The 21,254-nt window shown below is 36.9% G+C and overlaps 1 protein-coding gene across 4 annotated transcripts in view; it reads left to right on the forward strand.

The window, feature by feature from the left end:
- dazl (deleted in azoospermia-like) overlaps nt 1-21,254 on the forward strand; it is a 66,782-nt gene that overhangs the window by 12,336 nt on the left and 33,192 nt on the right. For all 4 annotated transcript variants that reach the window (XM_081377319.1, XM_081377320.1, XM_081377317.1 and 1 more), the window contains exon 3: nt 8,077-8,168. In XM_081377319.1, the coding sequence (XP_081233445.1) occupies nt 8,077-8,168 (92 nt within the window). The remainder of the gene's footprint in view (nt 1-8,076; nt 8,169-21,254) is intronic.

The raw sequence follows: 21,254 nt of genomic DNA on the forward strand, positions 1-21,254 counted from the left end.
TTCACCAATGGTATTGATCTAGCCTGGGTGTCAGCCCGAACCCCACCCACAACATTTTTTTTGGTCGGGAAGTTCGGTCTGGACTCGATCCGTTGAGGAGTAATTATGCTCGGCTCCCAGAAGGCCGAGCCAATCAAATTGCCAGGGCGGGCTTTAATCGATGATGGACAGATGATCTGCGGATACGTAATCACCCACGTCATCAAATAGCGCTTGGGTTGAATTGGTTTTCAACAAAAGATGACTGCAGCTGGAGAATTAAGATGTTTAGATTCCGCTATCGCGTCTGTTATAAAAGAAAACGACAGCGCATTAATTTTAAAAGACGAACAGAGAACTGGTGGTAGGCAGATCGAGGCTTCGTGAAACATTGAAACAGCTGAAGCAGATGTGCCATATTGTGTCGAGGCTTCGAAACAATCTGACACCCGTCTCAACGGGCGACACTTGCAGGTGCTGATCTGAAACAACCTTGACGAGCCCTTAAAAATGTGTTTTTTTTTATTATTGTATTTTTCTAATATGTGAAGCTTGTAACCTGTAGGCTCCTCACTGTGCATAATGTTATTTTGGTCATGAAAAATGAATATTAATAAAAGAAATCAAGCCACAATGTCTCACTTTTTTTATAGATTTTTATTAAATAATATTCATTTCTCTGCTGTGGAAGGACTTAGCCTAATTTTTTTTTTTTTTTTAAGACAATTTCTCCAGCCTTTGACAAACTCAAGTTTTATACAGATGTGCGAGTGTATGGTCTGTTCCTGACCCTGTTATATAAACTTTGATATATCCTTTTATTGAAACGGGTGCTTTTACTTTCACTTTTGCCGCAGAGACCCTTTTATGTCCTATAAATGTGTCGTATTTTTGATAATTCGCGCAGATTTCAGTTGATGATTCTGTTTAAAGTTATAAATAACAAATCATGAATGAAAGAGAACTTACTGCGTTGCTCTGATTGGTTGTAGGTCTATCCAATTGAGTGCAGAGTTTTTTTTTTCCTGGTTCGGTTAAGACACGCCTCATAATCAAAGTTCTATGGAGCAGTATCAGACTCACATTCTGCCTAGAATATGAGTATGACAAAGTCAGGCTAGTATTGATCTAACCTATAAAAATTGTGTGTTGGTGTAAAGTCAAGTTGATTCTGTGAAATTAAATCATGTTTTTCACTTAAAGGGTTGGTTCACCCAAAAATGAAAATTATGTCGTTAACCGTTTCCAGTGCGCCTGTGGTGATTAAGTTTTTATATATATATATATATATATATATATATATATATATATATATATATATATATATATATATATATATATATATATATATATATATATATATAATGTTTATATATACATCATATATATAAACTTTATATATATATCATATATTTTTATTGACAAGTACACATTCCCATTGCCAACAGTTAGTGTCAGATAACTTAAAGACTTTGCCATTGCTACACTTTCTATGCTATGAGTGCTCCACAGACTTTTTGTTGCAAATTTTGCTCACACACACACACATTCAAAAAGACTCACACACACACACACAGATTCAAAAAGACTCACACACACACACACAGATTCAAACACAGACACACACTCACACACACTCAGACCCAAACACATACTCAGACACACACAGGCTCACACACACACACACACACACACACACACCAAACTGGACCTGGAGGTGGACAAACACAGACTCAGACACACACACACACACACACACACACACACACACACACACACACACACACACACACACACACACACACACGCACACCTGGAGATTGAGGTGGACAGAAACCAACACACACCAACCTGAACCTGGAGATAATAATAATATAATGTCTAGTCTGGTGGCTGTGATATGAACCTACCAACGTCCGTTGCAATGATTTTTGGAATGACGGATCGCGAGAGGAACAAATTACGTTTTAGTCGCATAACATCGGTTAATGGAAACGCCGTCATTTCGAAATAGTTGTAACGGATATTTAGAAAAAAAAATCGCAAAAGTTTTGCGCGAATCTGTAATGAAACGCGACCGCGCTTAACATCTAGACAACTTCTCAGAGTTATGTTGAGCAACAGTGTTCATTATACTAACCATTCAACTCCGGATTGATTCTGGAATCTTCGCTGGGGGAATAAGCATTAAGCACCGGCAACAATCCGCCCTCTACATGCTCATGTTTTGATTCAGATCGTGCGGTAAGAGAAGGAGGGGCTAGTCGTGCCTCCATTGTCAGTTTGTGAGAGAGAGGGGGAGCAAGCAGCGCGAATAAAATACAATTTTACCCATATTAAATTTAAAAAAATCTGAATCAATCCGTGGCGGTCAGCGTTGATATGTGGCGGGCCGCCACAAATTAATGAATGTATGGGAAACCCTGGAGTCAATACCTTTAATATGAATTATGAGCGTCAGCGCTCCCATTCAGAAAAAAACTCCTGTGCTGTCGTCATGACAGCGAGTGACAAAACAACGTCCTTCAGGGCTTTTAGCTCAAAAATGTGTAGATTTGGAGAAATATTGATAGATTCTCATAGGTTTACATCAGATTTCTATAGACAGGAATAATATTTATTGAATTTATACCCATGCGTCGATAGGGATAGTATCGTTCAAAAAATTTAGATACCAGTACCTTGATTTCGATACCGGTTCCTGAACGATACTTTTTCCGATACCAATTTTATGAAATCCATTTTTAACAAGATTACATAACACATTACCTCAGAAAAACTTTGGTTTTATTTTTTCAGTTTGACTCATGCTCCTTAGCCAGTGCTCAAAGGAACACTTTTTTTTATTTTTTTTTATAAAGAGCTCATGCTCACCAAAGCTGAATTTGTTTGATCAAAAAAAAACTTGTAACATAGTGAAATAGTATTAGAATTGAAAATTTTATTTGAATATATTTCAAAATGTAATTTATTCCTGTGATGTCAAAGCTGAATTTTCAAAATCATTACTTCAGTGTCACATGATCCTTCAGAAATATGAAAACAATGTGCTGCTTAATATTTTGGAAACTATGATAAATATTTTCATGATTCTTTGTTGAATAAAAATTTCAAAAGAACAGCATTTATTTGAAACAGAAATCTTTTGTAACATTACACACGTTTTAAGTTCACGATTTTGATTTCTTTTTTTCAATGCATCCTTAATGAAGAAAAATTCTGACTAACCAACACATTTTTGAATGGCAGTGTACATTCAGCAGGTTATTATTGCAATATAAACACTGTCAAAGTGATCAACAAGGTATCTCTTCATTTACCAGTCGAAGACGGAGCAACTTTCTGCAGCAATTATTTTACCGCAAATACTGCATCGCGCGCTGTTGGCATCGAGCCTGGAGAAATATAGCCACACTTTTGATCGACTTTTCCACATCTTTAGGGTATTGTGTGTGTGTGTGTGTGTGTGTGTGTGTGTGTGCTCGCGTCTCATTGAGTATTGTGCGCGAGTTTGTGTGTGTGCGCGCGTCTCATATGAGTATGTTTTAGGTGTCTCGTTGTGCATTTCTTATGTATTTGTTTGAGCACCACTGACGTTGACGAGTTAACCCTTTAGGTATCGAAATCTGGTACCGAACAAGAAGTTATTTTTCGATACTCGATAGTATCGAGGCAATTTGGTCGGTACCTAAAAAGTATCGAACTCGGTACCCAGCCCTATGCGTCGATGTAATCCTTATGAGCGCTGGATACTGATGTATTGTATTTTCGATCCATACCAGCAGCTTGAGGGCGCTATATGCACAATAATAGTCCATATATGGAGCACATGAAGAAGAGCCATCATGTGACATTCCAGGAAGCCTCACACATACACAGCTAACTGAGATCGCTGTAACATGCAGATAAAGATGTTTTGAAGACAATAAACATGATTGCAATGATATTTGATTTACCTGTGGTGTTCAAGCCATGCCAGGTATTTTCATAATAATAGATTGTATTTATAATGTAATGCTAATCTATATAGACTTTATCATCGTGCAGAATACTATAAAATGTATTTTCTGTCTGATTTTTTTTTTTTATCTGAAGCCAAATTAGATCACAGAAGATTATTTAAAACACTCGACTTGCATTATAAAGTAAGTTTGGAGCACAAACATGGTTTTAATCTCATAAATTGTTGTGTATTGATGGTGTGCTAAGCTAACATACTAGCTAGACCCAGGTGCACCTGCCAGCTAGCAGTTATTATTTTTTTTTTTATTATTTTTTTTTTTATAAATAGGAATGCTTACTGAAATGTTTCTTTATTCCAGAAGGGCATTTGATACAGTTTCAAATGTGAAGTGAGAACTTTGATAAAAGAACAGGGTTTCCGCGGGGTCTTAAAGTCTAAAATTCTGAACTTTAAATTTAAGGCCTTAAAAAGTCTTAAAAACGGCCAGATTTTCATCCTAGGTCTTAAATTTCATTTCGTTTACCCTCGTTCATTTCCAGAAACGCTGGCCGCAGAAAGTTATTACAAAGTAGCAAAAAAGTATCGAGTTGTAGCCTACAAAACAGGGTTTTTCCTGGGTCAAAATTGGTCTTCGGTGGTGGCTGACCGACATGGTCATCCACACACAGCAAAGAGTACCCTAGTACCCACATGATCCGCAAGCCCAATATTGACAATAAATGTTAAATTTAAAATAAATACAAAGAAACAGTGTGTGTGGTTTTTTTTTAGTTTTTTTTTAGGTAATTTACTACACATTGTCATAGGCCTATACATACTGTGGATTATTAAGGCTAAATTTTACTAAACACTCTTGCTAAATGAGGTAAGCACACTTACTTTCTCATTTCAGATTAGGGGTGGGAATCTCTAGGCACCTCACGATTCGATTACGAGGGTAACGATTATTGATTATTAACGATTTTTTTTTTTTTTTACTTGGTACTTTTAAAGCAAAGTATTTGATGACCCATAACGAACTTACTTCCATCTTCCTATATTAATTTTATTAATAAAACAAATGGAAGTGATTTGAACATTGCAAAGAACCAACAGGAAAATAAATGTGTGCCTGTACTAGCAGCGTACTTGTAGTAAATTAACACAAACTTCAGCATATTCTGAATCTCTAGCATTTAATAATAGACTTCTAACCAACATCCTCTTGTTATTTCCAATGAGCAATATAATCCTTCAGACAAAAGAAAACATTTTGCTGTAGCAAAATCACAAACTGTTTTTGTTCAAAAATATAGATTATGTATTATGTATGTATTATATATGTATTATGTATTCACAACTAAATAATAGAGTTATGACTTGAAATGTTTGCTGTATACCACAATCAAAAACAGCTTATACAAAAAAAGTGAATGAACATCTGCAGAGAGCACAGACAAAATGTAACTTTTTGTGACTGGCATTGCACATATTGCAGGGCAGCACAACGTACGTATAACAGATCGGTTTACAGTATATTGATGTGAAAACTAAATAGGCTGCTGAAAGCAGCTTTCATACAAAAAATACTAAATAGGTAACAATGAAATTGCCAATTTTCCATACGCTAGCTTTTAACAAAAGAGGGTGCCGTTCGAATGTGGCGCTCAGCCATCATGCGTCTGTTAAGTGCGCGAGTCTGTTATGTGCGCGCCACAGACTGCACGCGCACTGCACCCGCACTGCACATCCGCTAGAGTTCCGCCTTTTGCGTTCCGTCAATATTACTTTTTTTTTTTTAGAGATTTGATTTTTTTTGACATTTGTGAATCGATTCAGAATCGTCCACGTCCGCATTGCGATGCATCTAAGAATCACTTTTTTCTCCCACCCATATTTCAGATGTGTATGTTCTTCTCAGTAATGATTTGTTATACACCGATTCAGACACTGACGGGCAGACCAATTGCTTTAACCATTCATTATAATGAATCGGCTCAAAGGAGTCATTAGGTCGCGAATCGGACTTTAGCGGACGTGCTGTGTGGGAATCCTGGCTGTTAGGACATCACGAAAGATTTGTCAACACACACACACACAAAAAACCACTTCAAACTGGATAGATTTTTTTTTTTTGCGTTTATTTAAAGTTATGTCAGCTGCATGTGCGGAATCCTCGTCACAAGTTGTAAGAGAAGATAAGGCAACTTTTTTTTTTTTTTTTTTTACGGCAATTCACACCCAGCGCTAATTCAGCAAAAATATTCTCCGAATGCACCTCGTGAAACATGGATTCGGTCTTCCAACCGTTAGGATCAGTTGATTTTGATGCGAGGGAGAGAGCAAAGACAGAACTGAAGACGGAGAGTGCCCGCGCGGAGGTGGGGCGCTGTGATCGTTCTCTCCGTCACTCCGTCAGTAGCCTGCTTCATTCACAAAACCCAATTACAGATCAAATAAGGCTTTGGTGGGACAAAAAATCGTTTTGGCGGCCGCCAAAAAATTTCCAATGTGGGAAAAACCCTAAGTTAAGAGATGAAAAAAAAAATCTAAACTTTTCAGAATGCCGCAAACGCACCGCAGGTCATGTGACAGGAACCAACCAATCACCCCTTTCCATAACAACATTGAAAGCTCAGTCAACATGAAGGATGGGGGTGCACCCAAACACTACTAATAAATATAAGCTAATGTGTAAATGTCAGTAATTTATCTTTTTTGACTCATTCTTTTTATAAAAAAATATGTAAAGGCTGAAATGAGGTTTCTTTGTATAAAACCTTTTTTGTCGAAACTTTATTTGAACTTGTACATCTTAGTAGATAACATGTTGCAAGACACTCTTTTAAAATCTGGCCATCATTTTGAATGGTATTTTAATGTTTACATAAAGTGCATATTGATGCTAATCAATTTGTTTTTTGCTGTTTTTCGACATCAAACTTGTTGAATTGACTTCATTCTGTAGTATTAGTACTTTTTGAACAGGATTCTGTGATAACCGTGATATTTTGGTCACTGTTTAATCATCTCATCATTTCCTCTCTAGTTATGATAAACAATAATTGTGTTTTTACAGTATAATATGCAAAAGTACAATTTTCTATTAAAAAAAAAATCTACCTCTCCCTCTCTCTCACACACACATCAGATAATCCTAGATAGATAGATAGATAGATAGATAGATAGATAGATAGATAGATAGATAGATAGATAGATAGATAGATAGATAGATAGATAGATAGATAGATAGATACTCTAATGATCCCGAGGTAACTATCTATCTAACTTGGATAATGCGTTGTGTAGGTCTTAAATTTCAATCTTTATGGTCTTAATGTCTTAAAAAGGTCTTAAATTTGACTTGCGGAAACCTGCAGAAACCCTGAAGAAATTAGGGATTGAAACCCTATGAATAGCCAGTCGTTAGTAATTATAATGCAGACAAAAGAAATGCATATTTAGAGCCATAACCGGGCTGGAGAGGTGTGAATATGTGCATGGGGAGACTGAGACTAAATGGCGCTCGTTTGCACCACAAAACAATAGAGACAAAAGACTGAATAGATGATGACTAAACATCAGTAGCATTTTAGAGTCTAATCAAAATAGTCATGATCTTGAAAAACATTTGACTAAATACAGAGTTTTAGACTTATCTTCATATTTTAAATATAATATGTTCAGACATGTGACTTTAGCTGCAATGTATTTCTAGATTGATACAATGCCAACTTGAATTATATTTTCATGAAAATGTTTCATTAAAATACATTTCTAATAACTTTACAAAACTGTAAGGCTATAACTCTTTTTTTTTTCATTATGACAATAATTCTACATCTACAATAAACTGCCAGGTGTCAGCTTTCAAATGAGATCATACTTGTGCTTTTAGTGCAAAGGGATCATGAACTGTTTCTGTTTCAGTTTGGGTATGTCATTTCTGGGGATTTTTCAAAAGTGGGGTTGCAGGTTAACAGGTTAATGACTCGCCCTCATGTCGTTCCAAGCCCGTAAGACCTCCGTTCATCTTCGGAACACAGTTTAAGATATTTTAGATTTAGTTAGATTAGATTTAGAATTTTTTTTTTTTTAGGGTTACTGTACTTATATTCAAGTACTTGATTTGTGTACCACTACTTTTCCATCAGGTGGACGAGAACGAGATCAGAGAGTTCTTTGCCAAGTACGGGTGTGTGAAAGAAGTGAAAATCATCACTTATCGAGGAGGAATATGCAAAGGGTGAGTGACACTTTAAGTTTTAGATTTTCTTTCCAGCAGGGAAAACTACAAGTGGGACAAATCCCTCTAAAACCAGCCAGATAAACCAACTGACTGGGCATGGAGACCAGCTAAGACCAACCAGACAGTTTATCTTGGGTTTTTGTCAGCAGGGTTGTTTTCTACCTAGCCCAAAATAAGGTAATTCAGAAAATATTGTAAAGCATAAGTCTAGGATGGTCACTAACAATTATTTTGGTATCAGTTATTTTGATGATTAATCAAGTAATTGGATATTTTTTGTAGTAATAAATAGGCCTAAGCAAAGACCTAAACCTTTAAAAAGACTAATACATAAATAACAATGAGGAAATATTTAGTTCAAATCAAGGATCAAAAGCAGGTTATAATATGGTTTTATAGAACAACACTGTTAAAATACATATACATATATGTACATTATGTGTTATGACAAATGCCCGCAGAGGAAGCCAACGGTCTGGTGTTACACTTTACAGCAGATCAATCCTTGTTTAACCCTCTGGGGTCTGAGCTGTTTTCTGGGCCCTGGAGGTGTTCTGACATGCTCTGACATTTGTGCTTATTTCTGTTACTTGTGACACTTTCATGGCTAAAGTCTGATTACACTGTATTCAGCACAAACTCTGCTACAATAATATATCAGCAGCATGTATGTAAAAGTTTGTAGTTTTGAGATAATGACATTTATGCGTGGTTTGTGAAAATACAAAAAACAATTTTCACTGAAATAAGCTCATGAAACCCATACTGATTTTTTCTTCACAAGACTTTTGAAAATTGTATCACGTAGCCTAGAATATTTGCTCCAAAACTATGTGAAAATCGCCCTGACTGCTCATTCAGATAAGACAATATATTGATTTAAAATTTGTACGACATGTTTTGTGTGAGAAAGCTTTATGCGGGAGGTGTGATCATGTCATTAATATGTAAGCTTTTCACACCTCAGAAAGACAAAGACCCTCCCCTAACTGCCCTATTAGGAGCTATCAGGCCCTATCATTCTGAGCAACCTTGCACAAAGAATGAGGAGATATAAAAAGAATGGCTTTTTGATTGTTTGGATTTATTTACAACACAACATAATCCAAAGATACAAAACAAATGACAAAAAGCACTTATTGAAAACAATGATCCAAAGACAGACCTTTGTGCCATTCCTAAAAACATTGTACATACTAGTGTTGTCAAAAATATCGATATTTCGATAAATATCGATACTGAAATATCTGAACGATACCAATACTAATATCCCGAAATATCGATACTCCCCATACTAACCGAGCTGTCACTTTCATTTCTCTCCAAAGGCGCGTTGAAAAAAAACACACGTGACCGCACTCGTCTCATTCGCTCTGGTTAAATAGCAAAAGTGAAGTGAATGGAAAGATGGCGAGTGCACGGCTTTCGCGAAAACGGTAGCACATTCAAAAGGCCCTAACCCTTGCACCAGCTCTTCAAGTAGTACCCACTGCTCTGGTTTCAGGTCAAAGTAGTGCTTGCCTCTTGGTGTTACCTCAGGTTCTGAGAGAGTTGCAGTGACTGGCCAGCGCTGCTCCAGGAGTCTTGCTACCATGTAATGGGTACTATTCCATCGCGTACTGACGTCCTGGATCAGCTTGTGCTCTGTGGTGTTCATTTGCTGCTGCTTCTTCTTCAGTTTTGAATTTGCCAGCTCACTTCTCCTAAAGTGCTCAACTAGGTTTCTTGCAGCACCAGTAGCTTTGTTGATGCTGGGCTCTTTGAGGGCACTGTTGACGATAAATTGAAGGGTGTGGCCAGCACAGCGGACTGAAGACCAACTGTGTTTTTCTTCCAGGAGTCGAGCTGCCGCCACCATGTTAGACCCGTTATCATGTACTATTGCTTTAATTTTGCTAGGCAAGATGTCAAATTTCTCTATCACCTCTTCCATCCATATCATGATGTTCGCAGCAGTATGCCTCTCCTCCAGGGGTAGAGTGGCAAGGTTCAAAATCTTCATTTGCCAGTCTTTGGTGATGAAATGATACAAAACTCCAAGATATGCCTCTGTGGCACGGCTGGTCCAAACATCACACGTCAGTGTGATGGAGCTGTTTACCTCTTTTAGGAACTGCTTTACCTTTAAACGCAAAATTTGATTTTTGAAAATATTTAACACGCAAAAACCTACATGTCAACAGAAACTATTCAACATACAAGTTTTACATTTTTAATAATTGCAGCTACTATGATTTTACCAAAACGAAGTTATGTATTTCAGCTATTATATATATATAGATAGATGGATATAGATAGATGGATATAGATAGATGGATATAGATAGATGGATATAGATAGATGGATATAGATATATTTATATTTATATATAAAACTGCTTTTAAATTAATTTTTTTTAGTTTTTTTTGTATGAAATACGTCTGACTGTGTGTGCATTCTAAACAATTACCTTCAGAAACGTTGTACTGTATTTCTGCTCCATCAAGTGGGTGAAATGGGTTCTGGATGGCAGGATGTAGTCTGGATTGAACTGGGCTATCATTTGTTGAAACCCAGCACCATCGACCATGGAGAGCGGCCTCATATCATAGATCAGCATCTGCAATACTGACTCAGTGAGGGCATTCGCCTGTTGTGGGGTGCACGTCTGCTGCTTTTGCAGAAAGGGGTCCATGGTAGGGCTGTGTTGAAAAAAATCGATTCACCGATTCTGAATCGATTTTCATATTAATTTCTAAAGATCGATCCGTAACTCAGAGGATCGATTTTCCCCGTGAACTTTAACTTGCCGCGTCATTGAATTCATGCATGCGCGCGAGGTGGAAGGACATTAAAACAACGTCAGTAACGTTAAGCAAGCGGTTGCTTTGAAAACTCCAGAAACGCTCAAAGCTGCGATCTGGCACCATTTCGGGTTCAGAAGCAATGCAGAGAACGAGCTTGACAAAAGCAAAGGTTTTCTAAAGGTTTTGTAAGTTCAAATTTTATTTACATTCTGTGTAATAGAGATGCGCGGTTGGCGGTTACAGCCGCGGATAACCAATCAGATAAAAAATATATGCATACATTAAGCGGATGGCGGGCGGGTGCGGTTTTGAAAATTGGTCAAAAACGTTGGTGCGGACGGATGAGTTTTGTGATGCGGTTGAAATAATAGCCCATCCGCGCATCTCTACTGTGTAATGTTGGGTGTTTACTGTGAAGCCAGTAACCAACAATCTGTTTACATTTGCACTGGCTTAGAACAAATGTGTTCTAAATGTTGATCATTAAAATAAAAAAATAAAGGTGCATTTGCATCTGAATTGTAGCAGCTTTTTGGAAAATTCTTAATGTCATTTTTAACAATACATCAGGTTCGCGTCTAAATAATCGGTTTACTGCTGCTGATATAGCCTACCTCTGCGTCCTCGGTTGTCTACACCAGTGCAAGTTTGTGAAAGCAGTTGTATCAACACTCTGGAAGGGGGATTGTTCTTTACAACCACCAATACTCCATTAATTTGCAGTTGAATGTCTATAATAATAGTATCAATATGTTGCATAACTACAGTCCTGTAATTCAGGTAACAGCTGGAAAAAAATGCTTTTTTCAAAAACCATTATCTAAATCTCGAAGATCGGATCGGATCGAATCGAATAATGATAATCGATTCAAGATCTTGAGAATCGGAATCGAATCGATTCTTGAAATTTGAATCGAAACCCAGCCCTAGTCCATGGTGGCTCTCTTCTTCAGACTGCATGCATTTAATTTAAAATACTTTTGTCAGGCACAGTCGGGCATAACATTAAATCCTTTTTTTTTTTTTTTTTTTTTAAGCGAAAATAGGCTTATAAAATGTACAATGTACATCCAAAACAAAATGTATTGGCATCCATGTTATTTAAATCTTACCGAGGCGAGTCAAACTCCGTTTCGTTCAACTGTCCGACGTGCTTTCTCTTTAAATGTTCGAGCATCACCGAGGTGCTGCCGTGATACGCAAGGACTGCTTTGCAAACCATGCGGGTAATCTTTTTATTCGCCGTATCCAGGCTCCCAAACTTTAGATGTATTACACACAATAAGTGTATTGTGATTGTCAAAACATTTGAGTAACTAAACTGAATTTTATTAGGTTTAGTGCCAACATGTTACAATGTTTACATGGTTCAATTTCTGGTAAGCTGCGCTTTTTTATTATTTAAATTCAATTATTGTGATTTGATTTAATATTGACTCATTTGGATAAATATTAGGTAGGCTACACAAGATAGGCATTCATTTTTCTCAAGAAAAAAACAACTCACCTAATGCTGTAAACATACAGAGAGCCCTATCAGCTGGCAGTATTATTTAAGGTAAAAAATAACACAAATTAAATGCGTTTTTTTATTATACATTTTTTTTTTATATTTTATATATTTATATAAAAATATAATAAATATGCAATATAGTACACATATTTAGCAAAATACTCTCTATAGCTTTTTTTTCTAGCCAACTAACGTGCTATAGCCTATTATGGTCATTAAATGGCTTTCCTGAGGTAAATGTTATGTGACATAATTGTTCTCCAGCTGTTTTATTGACCCCTTTGTTTGATTGATTGGTCGATATTATGTATGAGGATTATACATTTCGGTAAGTTGTACTGTATCTTTAAACAGTGTTCATTTGTGTTTTAATGTTATTTACTATCAGCTAGAGATGATCGGATCACGTGCCGCTAGGGATCTGTCGCGTCACATTTACAAGTGCCAAAACGGTATTTATTGTCTGAATTTCGTAATGAAAGTGACAGAATCTGAGAGCTGCGTTTTTTTTTTTTATTTATCATAAGTAACCTGCTCTGTCTAGTCTGTCGGGCTCCGTGTCCTCTTTGCTTCGCGATTTTTCTGTGCATGAGAAAATGGATGCGTGTCGTGAGAGCGTGTGAAGTGTCAATTGCGTGTGTCTCACGGTGAATGCGTGAGAGTTGGCAGCTACACACACACACACACACACACACACACACACACACACACACACACGTTTCCAACAATATATAATATAATGAACACCAGGTTTGTTGTGCCTTGTAGGCATAGGCTATGCGCAGTGCTGCATAAAATAATAACAATAACCTATAGCAGCCTGTAAATCTTCCAAAAGATTTCAGTAACTAAGCTAGAGAAAAATATATCATGTTTCTTCAAATGTTTCTATTCGTTATGATGATATGAAATGAGATAATGGTAAAAACATGAAGCCGTTTGGTGCGTTTTGCTTTTCAAACGCGATCATGTTCCAAAATATGATACATTCAAACGCGATCGCGATCCAAAATATGAAACATTATGGTTACCATATACATATCTACATTTGAGCAGATATCCACAAACACAGTAACAGCAAACACGGGTCTAAATATTATAATATTCACCATATATCTAGCAACAGTTCAACTGCAATGTGAAATTTATGCAACAATAACAAACTAATATGTAAGAATTTCTTACCTTACATCTTTCTTGTCTTCAAATCACGTTGTTCTTCTGAGGTAAATCCAATGTAAGCTCACAGCGCGTCTTTCAAACTCGACGAAAAGCAGAGACTTTTTCGTGCTTCGTTTTTGAGGTAACGAGCGCGTTCGCGTTCCATGTGGAGATTTGCATGTGAATCTCTTTTGCGCGTGTGGGCGTGGTCAAATTAAAAATGAGCAAGCGTTTGAGATACTGGACATCTTGTTGGTTTTATACAAATTACTTAAACAGAGAATATTTGTTTTCAGTTTGAATCCGATCATTTAAAAGTACACACTTAAATGTTTATAAAGGTATATGGCTCATAAATGTGTGACCCTGTTTATTTTCTTTATTTTACAAAAGCACAATGTTTTGATTTGATTGTAAGTGGACACATACAAAAGTAGAAATATCACAGATTCTTTTTTTATATTTCTTTTTTCTGTATGACCATAAATGACGGAGTAATTCAAGTTTATTGTGCTACAATGTGACAAATCCAGCAAAACGCACGGGCGCGTTTGTCGACCCCAGAGGGTTAAAGTGTCCCTGTTATGCTTTTTCAGATATTACCTTTCATGCAGTGTGTAATATAGCTGTTTTTGAATTTAAAAGGTCTGCAAAGTTTAAAAGATCAAAGTGCACAAATGGTCAGGGCTCGCAAAATCGCTTCAGTCTTATTATAATCAGATTCAGCGTGTTCTTCATCTTCAATGCGCATTGGCACCAAGCAGAGCGCACGTCAGAAACAGAGGACTGTGTGTGTGTGTTCATCTGAGCCTCATTGGTCTGTCAATGTCAGAATATTTGAGATGACCAACCAAATCAAAGTAGGCGGGATTTATGGTCACAGACACCACTGAGCACGAATTTGAGCAGAGCGACTGACGCTTCAGTTTACGGTCAAGTGTGAGATAAGATGTAAGTAGCTAAACTAAACATTTCATATTTGACAGCTTTTTTTTTTTTTTCAGGTCCTAAATGTTAAAGGGGTGGTTTACTGCTTTTTTTCTTTGCATGATTGTGTTTATGGGGTGCAATATAACATGTCGTCTTGGTTTTTTTTTTTTTTTTTTTTTCAAGTCTTTTTTTTTCATAAATTTCACCTTTATTGTAAGCCGCTTTCTCCTCTGTCATTTGAACGACCGGTTGACTTCCTGATTCTATGAAAACACTCCCTCGGAAACAGGCAATGGGCTCAGATTGGTTAGTTGGGCCAGTGTGTTGTAATTGGCTAAACTGCGCACTGCACGTTGTCCGGAAACTTCATGCCCATTACCTTTACGTGCGAAAGTTGCATGTGCTCCGGTCAAATGTAAATAATGGTGTCAATACTGCCGTAACAGTTTGAGCCAGATCAGACCCAGAAAGCGGCAATGAAGAGAGTCAAGCAACCTCCGCAAACACGGCTCTTACAAAACGTTTCTGAATGGTACATTTATTATTATTATTATTATTCTATTCTATTCTATTCTACTATTATTATATAAGAATTTCGATACACTGTTACTTGAAAATGCTACTGCTGCTTGTTAGCTTTTGAGATATGGTTTTCTCCTGATTAAACATTTAATATAACTGATTAAATGACTGAGTAATAACGTTTTTTTAAAGTTATTGTTTTAACTTCAGCAGCTGAAGTTTGCTGTTGCGATTACATATATATTTTTTAACTTTATAGGCTACACCAGGGCTATTCAATTGGCGGCCCGCGGGCCATATGCGGCCCGCCAATCATCTCCATGTGGCCCAACGGCACCAACCTCCCTCCTCCTCTTTTCCTGGCGGTGCGGCTAATTCAGTTTGATACTCGCTCCGTTTGACCTGAGAAACGTTTTATGTGCGAATATTTCAGCAGTTATTATATGTGTCCCGAATTTATGTCGACTGAACCAGCGATAGACTACCAATCATTCGTGAATGAATCATTCTTTTGGTTCGATTCTAAACGCGCTTTCATAACGGTCTAAAACTATTCGGACCGCTCCGTCACTGAATCATCTGAAGCGGTTTCTCGATCAGTACAGTAACAACAAATAGCGACGTTTTCAGTTGTTTCACTAGTTGTTTCAACATGGCCCAGCACTGAGTTGCGTTTACTCCCGGTCCGGACACTAAATTAAACATTGTTGCGATAACCAGTGGGAAGCGTTTCAGTTCGACAGAAACCTCTCTGTTACAAACCACAAATCACTTGATGATTTAATTAGTATTAAATCGGATGAAACAGCCTCAACATTCCCAACAAGACTGATGAGGAAAGCAGGAGAAACACTGAGGCATGAACGAAATTAGAAGACTTTAAATCCCCTAATCACCCTTACAAACATTTACCATGAATTTACTGTAGTAATTTACCATGGTTGGGCAGAAATGTGCAATATTTATATTGAATACTATGTAGTAATAAATAAATATAGTAAATATACTTATTATATTCTTTAGGTATATAGTATTATATAGTATAATAGTAAATATAGTGATTTATATTGCATTAGTTTTATTAGGTGGGTAGAGGAATATATAATTAATGCTTGTTATGAAATTATGTCAGTTTCTTTGTAAAGGTGCGTATAGTTTTTAACTTGTGTTTAGGCATTTTTTTATACAGTGGGAGTGAGTAGCCTGTGGTTATCAAGTCTCACTGTTAGAATATTTTCATTTAAGCATAACAATTATAAATAAAATGATTTATTTCTCACCAACAGCTATAAGTTTGTATAATTTATTTATTTGTTCCAAGGAAAATAGTTGTACACAGCTGTAAATTATCAAGTTATTTATTTATTATGGTTTTATATATTTGCATACTGTTGGGTACCACATTTCCAAGTAAATACCACACTTCTTTAGGGTTACTTTAACTTATTTATTGAAACTGTTATGTTTCAATAAATAAGCTAAACCCCCAAAACCAACCCACCGGCCCACCTCAACTTTTCGATTTGATAATGCGGCCCTCGAATGAAACTAATTGAATAGCCCTGGGCTACACGTTTGTCTTATACAGACAAAATAGCATCGAACTAACTGGCTATAAACAAACAGCGTTGGCATTGGTTTACGTTCTTGATCAAATCGAAAAATTACGTCATAAAGTATAGGCTACATGGAAAAATACATTTACAAAATTAGTAGCCCACATAATTACAAATTCAGGTCCAAAATGTTTGTACGCATTTGTAGTTTTAGTAGTTTGTGGCTACTACAGCCAACGCTGGCATTTGTTTACGTCCTTGATAAAACTAAAACATTACGTCTGAAATTATACATGCAAATACATTTAAAATTATTAAGTCTTACTTACAGGTTGTGGCCCAACAACTGTTGCCTCTGGTTTTAAAGTTGGAACTGCTTCATGTTTTAGTAACAGTTTCTTGTTGAATCCGGCATTGAATTCGTGGAGATTCTGGAAGCTGTCTTCCGTAAAATGCGCAGCACAGAGCTAAATTACGATTGTAATTTTCAGGAACATAATCAAACATAAATTTTAGCCATTGTTGACGAACTACAGCGTCCGTATGAAGCCCGAACACAGAAGACCTGACAGCTGGGTGAAAATAACACACTTTCGGCGGCATGGCTACAGCTCTCCACTATAACTCTTCCTCTTCGACAAAGCCGCAGAAATATGGCCATGCCCCCTTTTTGCATGGGTTAGTTACGCATAAAACCCGGGAAGTATCTCGTTGTAGTCCCATTCGAGTCGTTTTTGTAGGCATTAAACTTCCTGATTTTTAAAAGACAGTATCTCTGCTTATGTTGAACTTTCAGCACAGCAACTTTGCAGATACTGTTCATGCACCAACAGCAACATTACACACTATTTAAAATGAAAAAAGTGAAATCACAATCAACCACCCCTTTAAACGAATGAATAATCAGGCAAACGAATATACTTTTGTCTAATTTTGCCATTTTTAACTGAAAACAGGCCTATGTAACGTGACTCATGTAATGTAATGTAATTAGTTTACTGTCATTGTGAGAATAATAATGAATGTGTACATGTTGAGAATTAATATAATACAATTTGTAGCCTTCAGTAAATTAAAGTTCAGCTTTAGGAGGGGAAGAGACAGGGCAAGATGAGGAGACAGAGAAAAAGAAAGAGTGATGGATAAGAAGTGAGAGCAGGTATTGACAAATAATCTACTGCCTGCTGACATGGTTTTAAAGCTATTTCTTATCATTTTTTTTTTTTGGCCTTCAAACGTCTTTAAATGCACATATCAGAGAAATAATTTTTTTAACCCCCTAACAACCTTAAATGTAGGACCTCTTTGATTATAAAGGCCTGTCTACGGCCCTGTATTAGGAATAAGATTAATAATGAATGTGTACCTTGTGAATGAATTTAATAAACTTAGCTTTAATAAACTTAAATAACTACTTAGCTTTCAGTAAATGAACGCGTCTGAGAAAATCATTTGACCCTATGTTTACTTTCTTCAATGCCAGACAAAAATGAAAAGCCTATATTAGTCAAAGCTCAGCTTTAGGAGGGGAAGAGACATAGCAAGAGAAAACGAAGAAAAAGAGTGTGATGCTGATGAGGACAGAAAAATAATCAGCTGCGTGACATGGTTTTAAAGCTATTGTTTCAATTTTTTTGGCCTTCAAAACGTCTTAAAATGCACATATGTAGATTAGAGAAATCAATTTTCTCGGGGGTGCCCCCGAACCCCCCCAACTAGCCTACCTCACAGTACGGACCTCGGTGATGATAAAACCCTGCCATCTGCATGTTAATGAAACTAGTTAATAGTGAATTTGTGTTTTGAAAGTTTTTGATTCATGTTTAGACTCCTAATCAATTTTCTACATTAAAAATTGTCTTTTTATTTGGGCTGGTAAAATTCATTTCGGGCTACCAAAATCTGAAGAGTGCCTGCCCAAAGGGCTACCAGCAATTTTGAAATTTTGCGAGCCCTGCAATGGTTGTCTCCAAAAAAAAAACTATTCTGAACTACCCATGGTCTTCATTGGCTGCCCGTGAACAACATCTACTTTAACCCACCCTCAAACATTGTAGCTGGTTTGTGTTGTGTACATGTCGAGAATATGCTGTTTTCTGCTCTGCATCATTTTGCAAAGAGAATTAGCTTTTTCAAAGGATGAGGATGTGAAGAGTCAGTAAAATTACCACAGCAGCAGTATAACCTTTAGTCTAGGGATACACCGATACTAGGGGTGTAGTCTCAGCCTCAGACGTCACGCCCACAGACCGTTGGCTGAACGTCTGATGCATATGGCACACTTTTCTGGAAACACTTCAGTAGTTTCGAAGTCGCAGTCTGATTGGTTGAATTCTACAGGATGTCCGGGAGACGTGCTTGTCTCGTTCTTTATCGGTCTGTCTGTAAACAAATGCAGTGACGCAAAAACCCCTCATGGAAGAAGAAAGCCATTGTTTACAACTCTGACAATGAGTGCTTACCAGGATCGACTAAATGCTGGATTTTCAAAAGTGTGTGAAGTTTGCTGCTCCATTGTTACAGTAAACTTGCCAAAAATTCTTGAATGAATCATTTATTAGATGCACGCTGGTCTGTTTTTGTTGGGAAATCGTTGTTTTGTCACGGCCATAAACTTGACGCGGAACAAAACAAACTGTGATTGGTTGCGTTACATCTAAGCCAAACGTCCTCTTGGGCAGTCCTTGGCCAAGAAATGCAGCGATAGAGTCCAGACCTTCTGCCGTCAGTCTGAAGGTCTGGCTACACGAGACTACTAGGAGTGTAATGGTTCACTAAATTCACAGTTCGGTTCGACACGACACAGTGGTGTCTAGGGCTGGGTATCGGCAAGGGCCTCATGATTCGATACATGTCGCGATTAGGGATGTCACGGTACCAAAATTCCAGTAGTCGGTACCGATACCATTAATTTTACGGTTCTCGGTACCACAAAATCTGTTGGAACTATTTTTGTTTTATTTAACTATTTGAAAAAAAATATTAAATTCAATTCAATGACTTAGCCTACTATTTATGACGGTAATCATAAGTAAATTATACATAAGCACTGAAGGCTACATGCTGTTTAAACGTAAATATTACTTATAAAAAAATCTAGTGAAACATAAGCAACCTGCACATTATTATTATTATTATTATTATTATTAGTTGCCTAGTAGTATTTTTAATACATGGAGACATGGCTAAATCTACTGTACAATAGCCTAATATAATTATTTCTGTCAATTTCTTCAAGTTAACTTGAACTTTTATTTTGACGGGTTGCCGTGAAGACCTTCTAGTTTCTGTGTGTGTATGATATGACGATAGTTTTTCTCAAATGAAACGGTAAAATGCTCATGAAGTGACTCTCAGAGCGGCTCTGGAGATAAATTTCATGTCGTCATATCGTGAGGCAGCAAAGACTGAAAACAGCGCGAGCATCACTCGTGCGTCTGTGTGTGTATGTGTGTGATGTAGCCTAAATGAAACAGCGCGTCTGCGCCATTCATTCACACAGAGACAATAAGAACATGCAGGGTTAATATTTAAAGTCTTTTTGCGGTTTAATATTCACAGACACTATATATATATTGTGGTATATATCGGCTACAGTGCTCCTAGTAAAAAGTTAGTCTGGAGCCCCACACTTAGATAAACACGGAGCGTCTGAAAGCAGCTGCCTATTAGTGGGTGCCGAATATACTCTGTACTACCGGTACTACACAAATGCTGGTATCGTCACATTTTAAAAAACTTCAGTACCGAAGTACCGGTACTTTTGACAACACTAGTCGCGATACATGTCACGATATGATATCACGATATATTGCGAATACAATACATATTGCGATATATTGCAATACTTTAAAAAATAAGTTAAATACAACTTGCTGTGTAGTATATGCATCACATTATATTGATAACTCAGTAGAAAAATAAAAACCTCCATTCCAATTTATTAGCAAAGCTATTTGCATTGCACAGTGTCACTGAACATTGAACATACTAAAATGAAATGCATATTGTCATCCCAGATCCCACAAAATTTATAAAATTGAAATTTCTTCTGTTGAAAGTTATTTTGATGAATGTGTATCCAACCAGTTACAGTCCCCTTTGACTTCCATAGAATATATTTTCATACTATGAAAGTCAATGGGGAACAGCAACTGTCTGGTTAGCCACATTCTTCAAATATCTTCTTTTGTGTTTAGCACAAGAAAAGAAATTAATACAGGTTTGGGACAACATTAGAGAGTAAATAACAGAATTAAAAGTTTTGGTTGAACTATAAGGACAAGCAAATAATGAACTTTTGTGAATTGCAGTGTCCCGTGAGTGTAACTCTATCTCTGCATTAACGTGATATGTACGTCGCGTTTTTGAGGCACCAGAACTGCAACTGATAGAATGCACTGTAACCTGATACTACGATATTTCTTCAAAAGAAGATCGTGGAGACATTTTAATTGTCCATGATTAAAAATTGTGATTTCACACACCCTTGGTTGAGGAGATTCCCCCCTTCCATATGTAGCATCTGGACCAATCAGACACACACAAATTATTTATTATATTTAATGAATAATCCAGCAAACTCACTCTCCCAACAAAGGTCTATGAAACTTCC

The sequence above is a fragment of the Scardinius erythrophthalmus genome, assembly GCF_964197995.2.
Source record: "Scardinius erythrophthalmus genome assembly, chromosome: 10".
Taxonomy (NCBI): Eukaryota; Metazoa; Chordata; class Actinopteri; order Cypriniformes; family Leuciscidae; genus Scardinius; species Scardinius erythrophthalmus.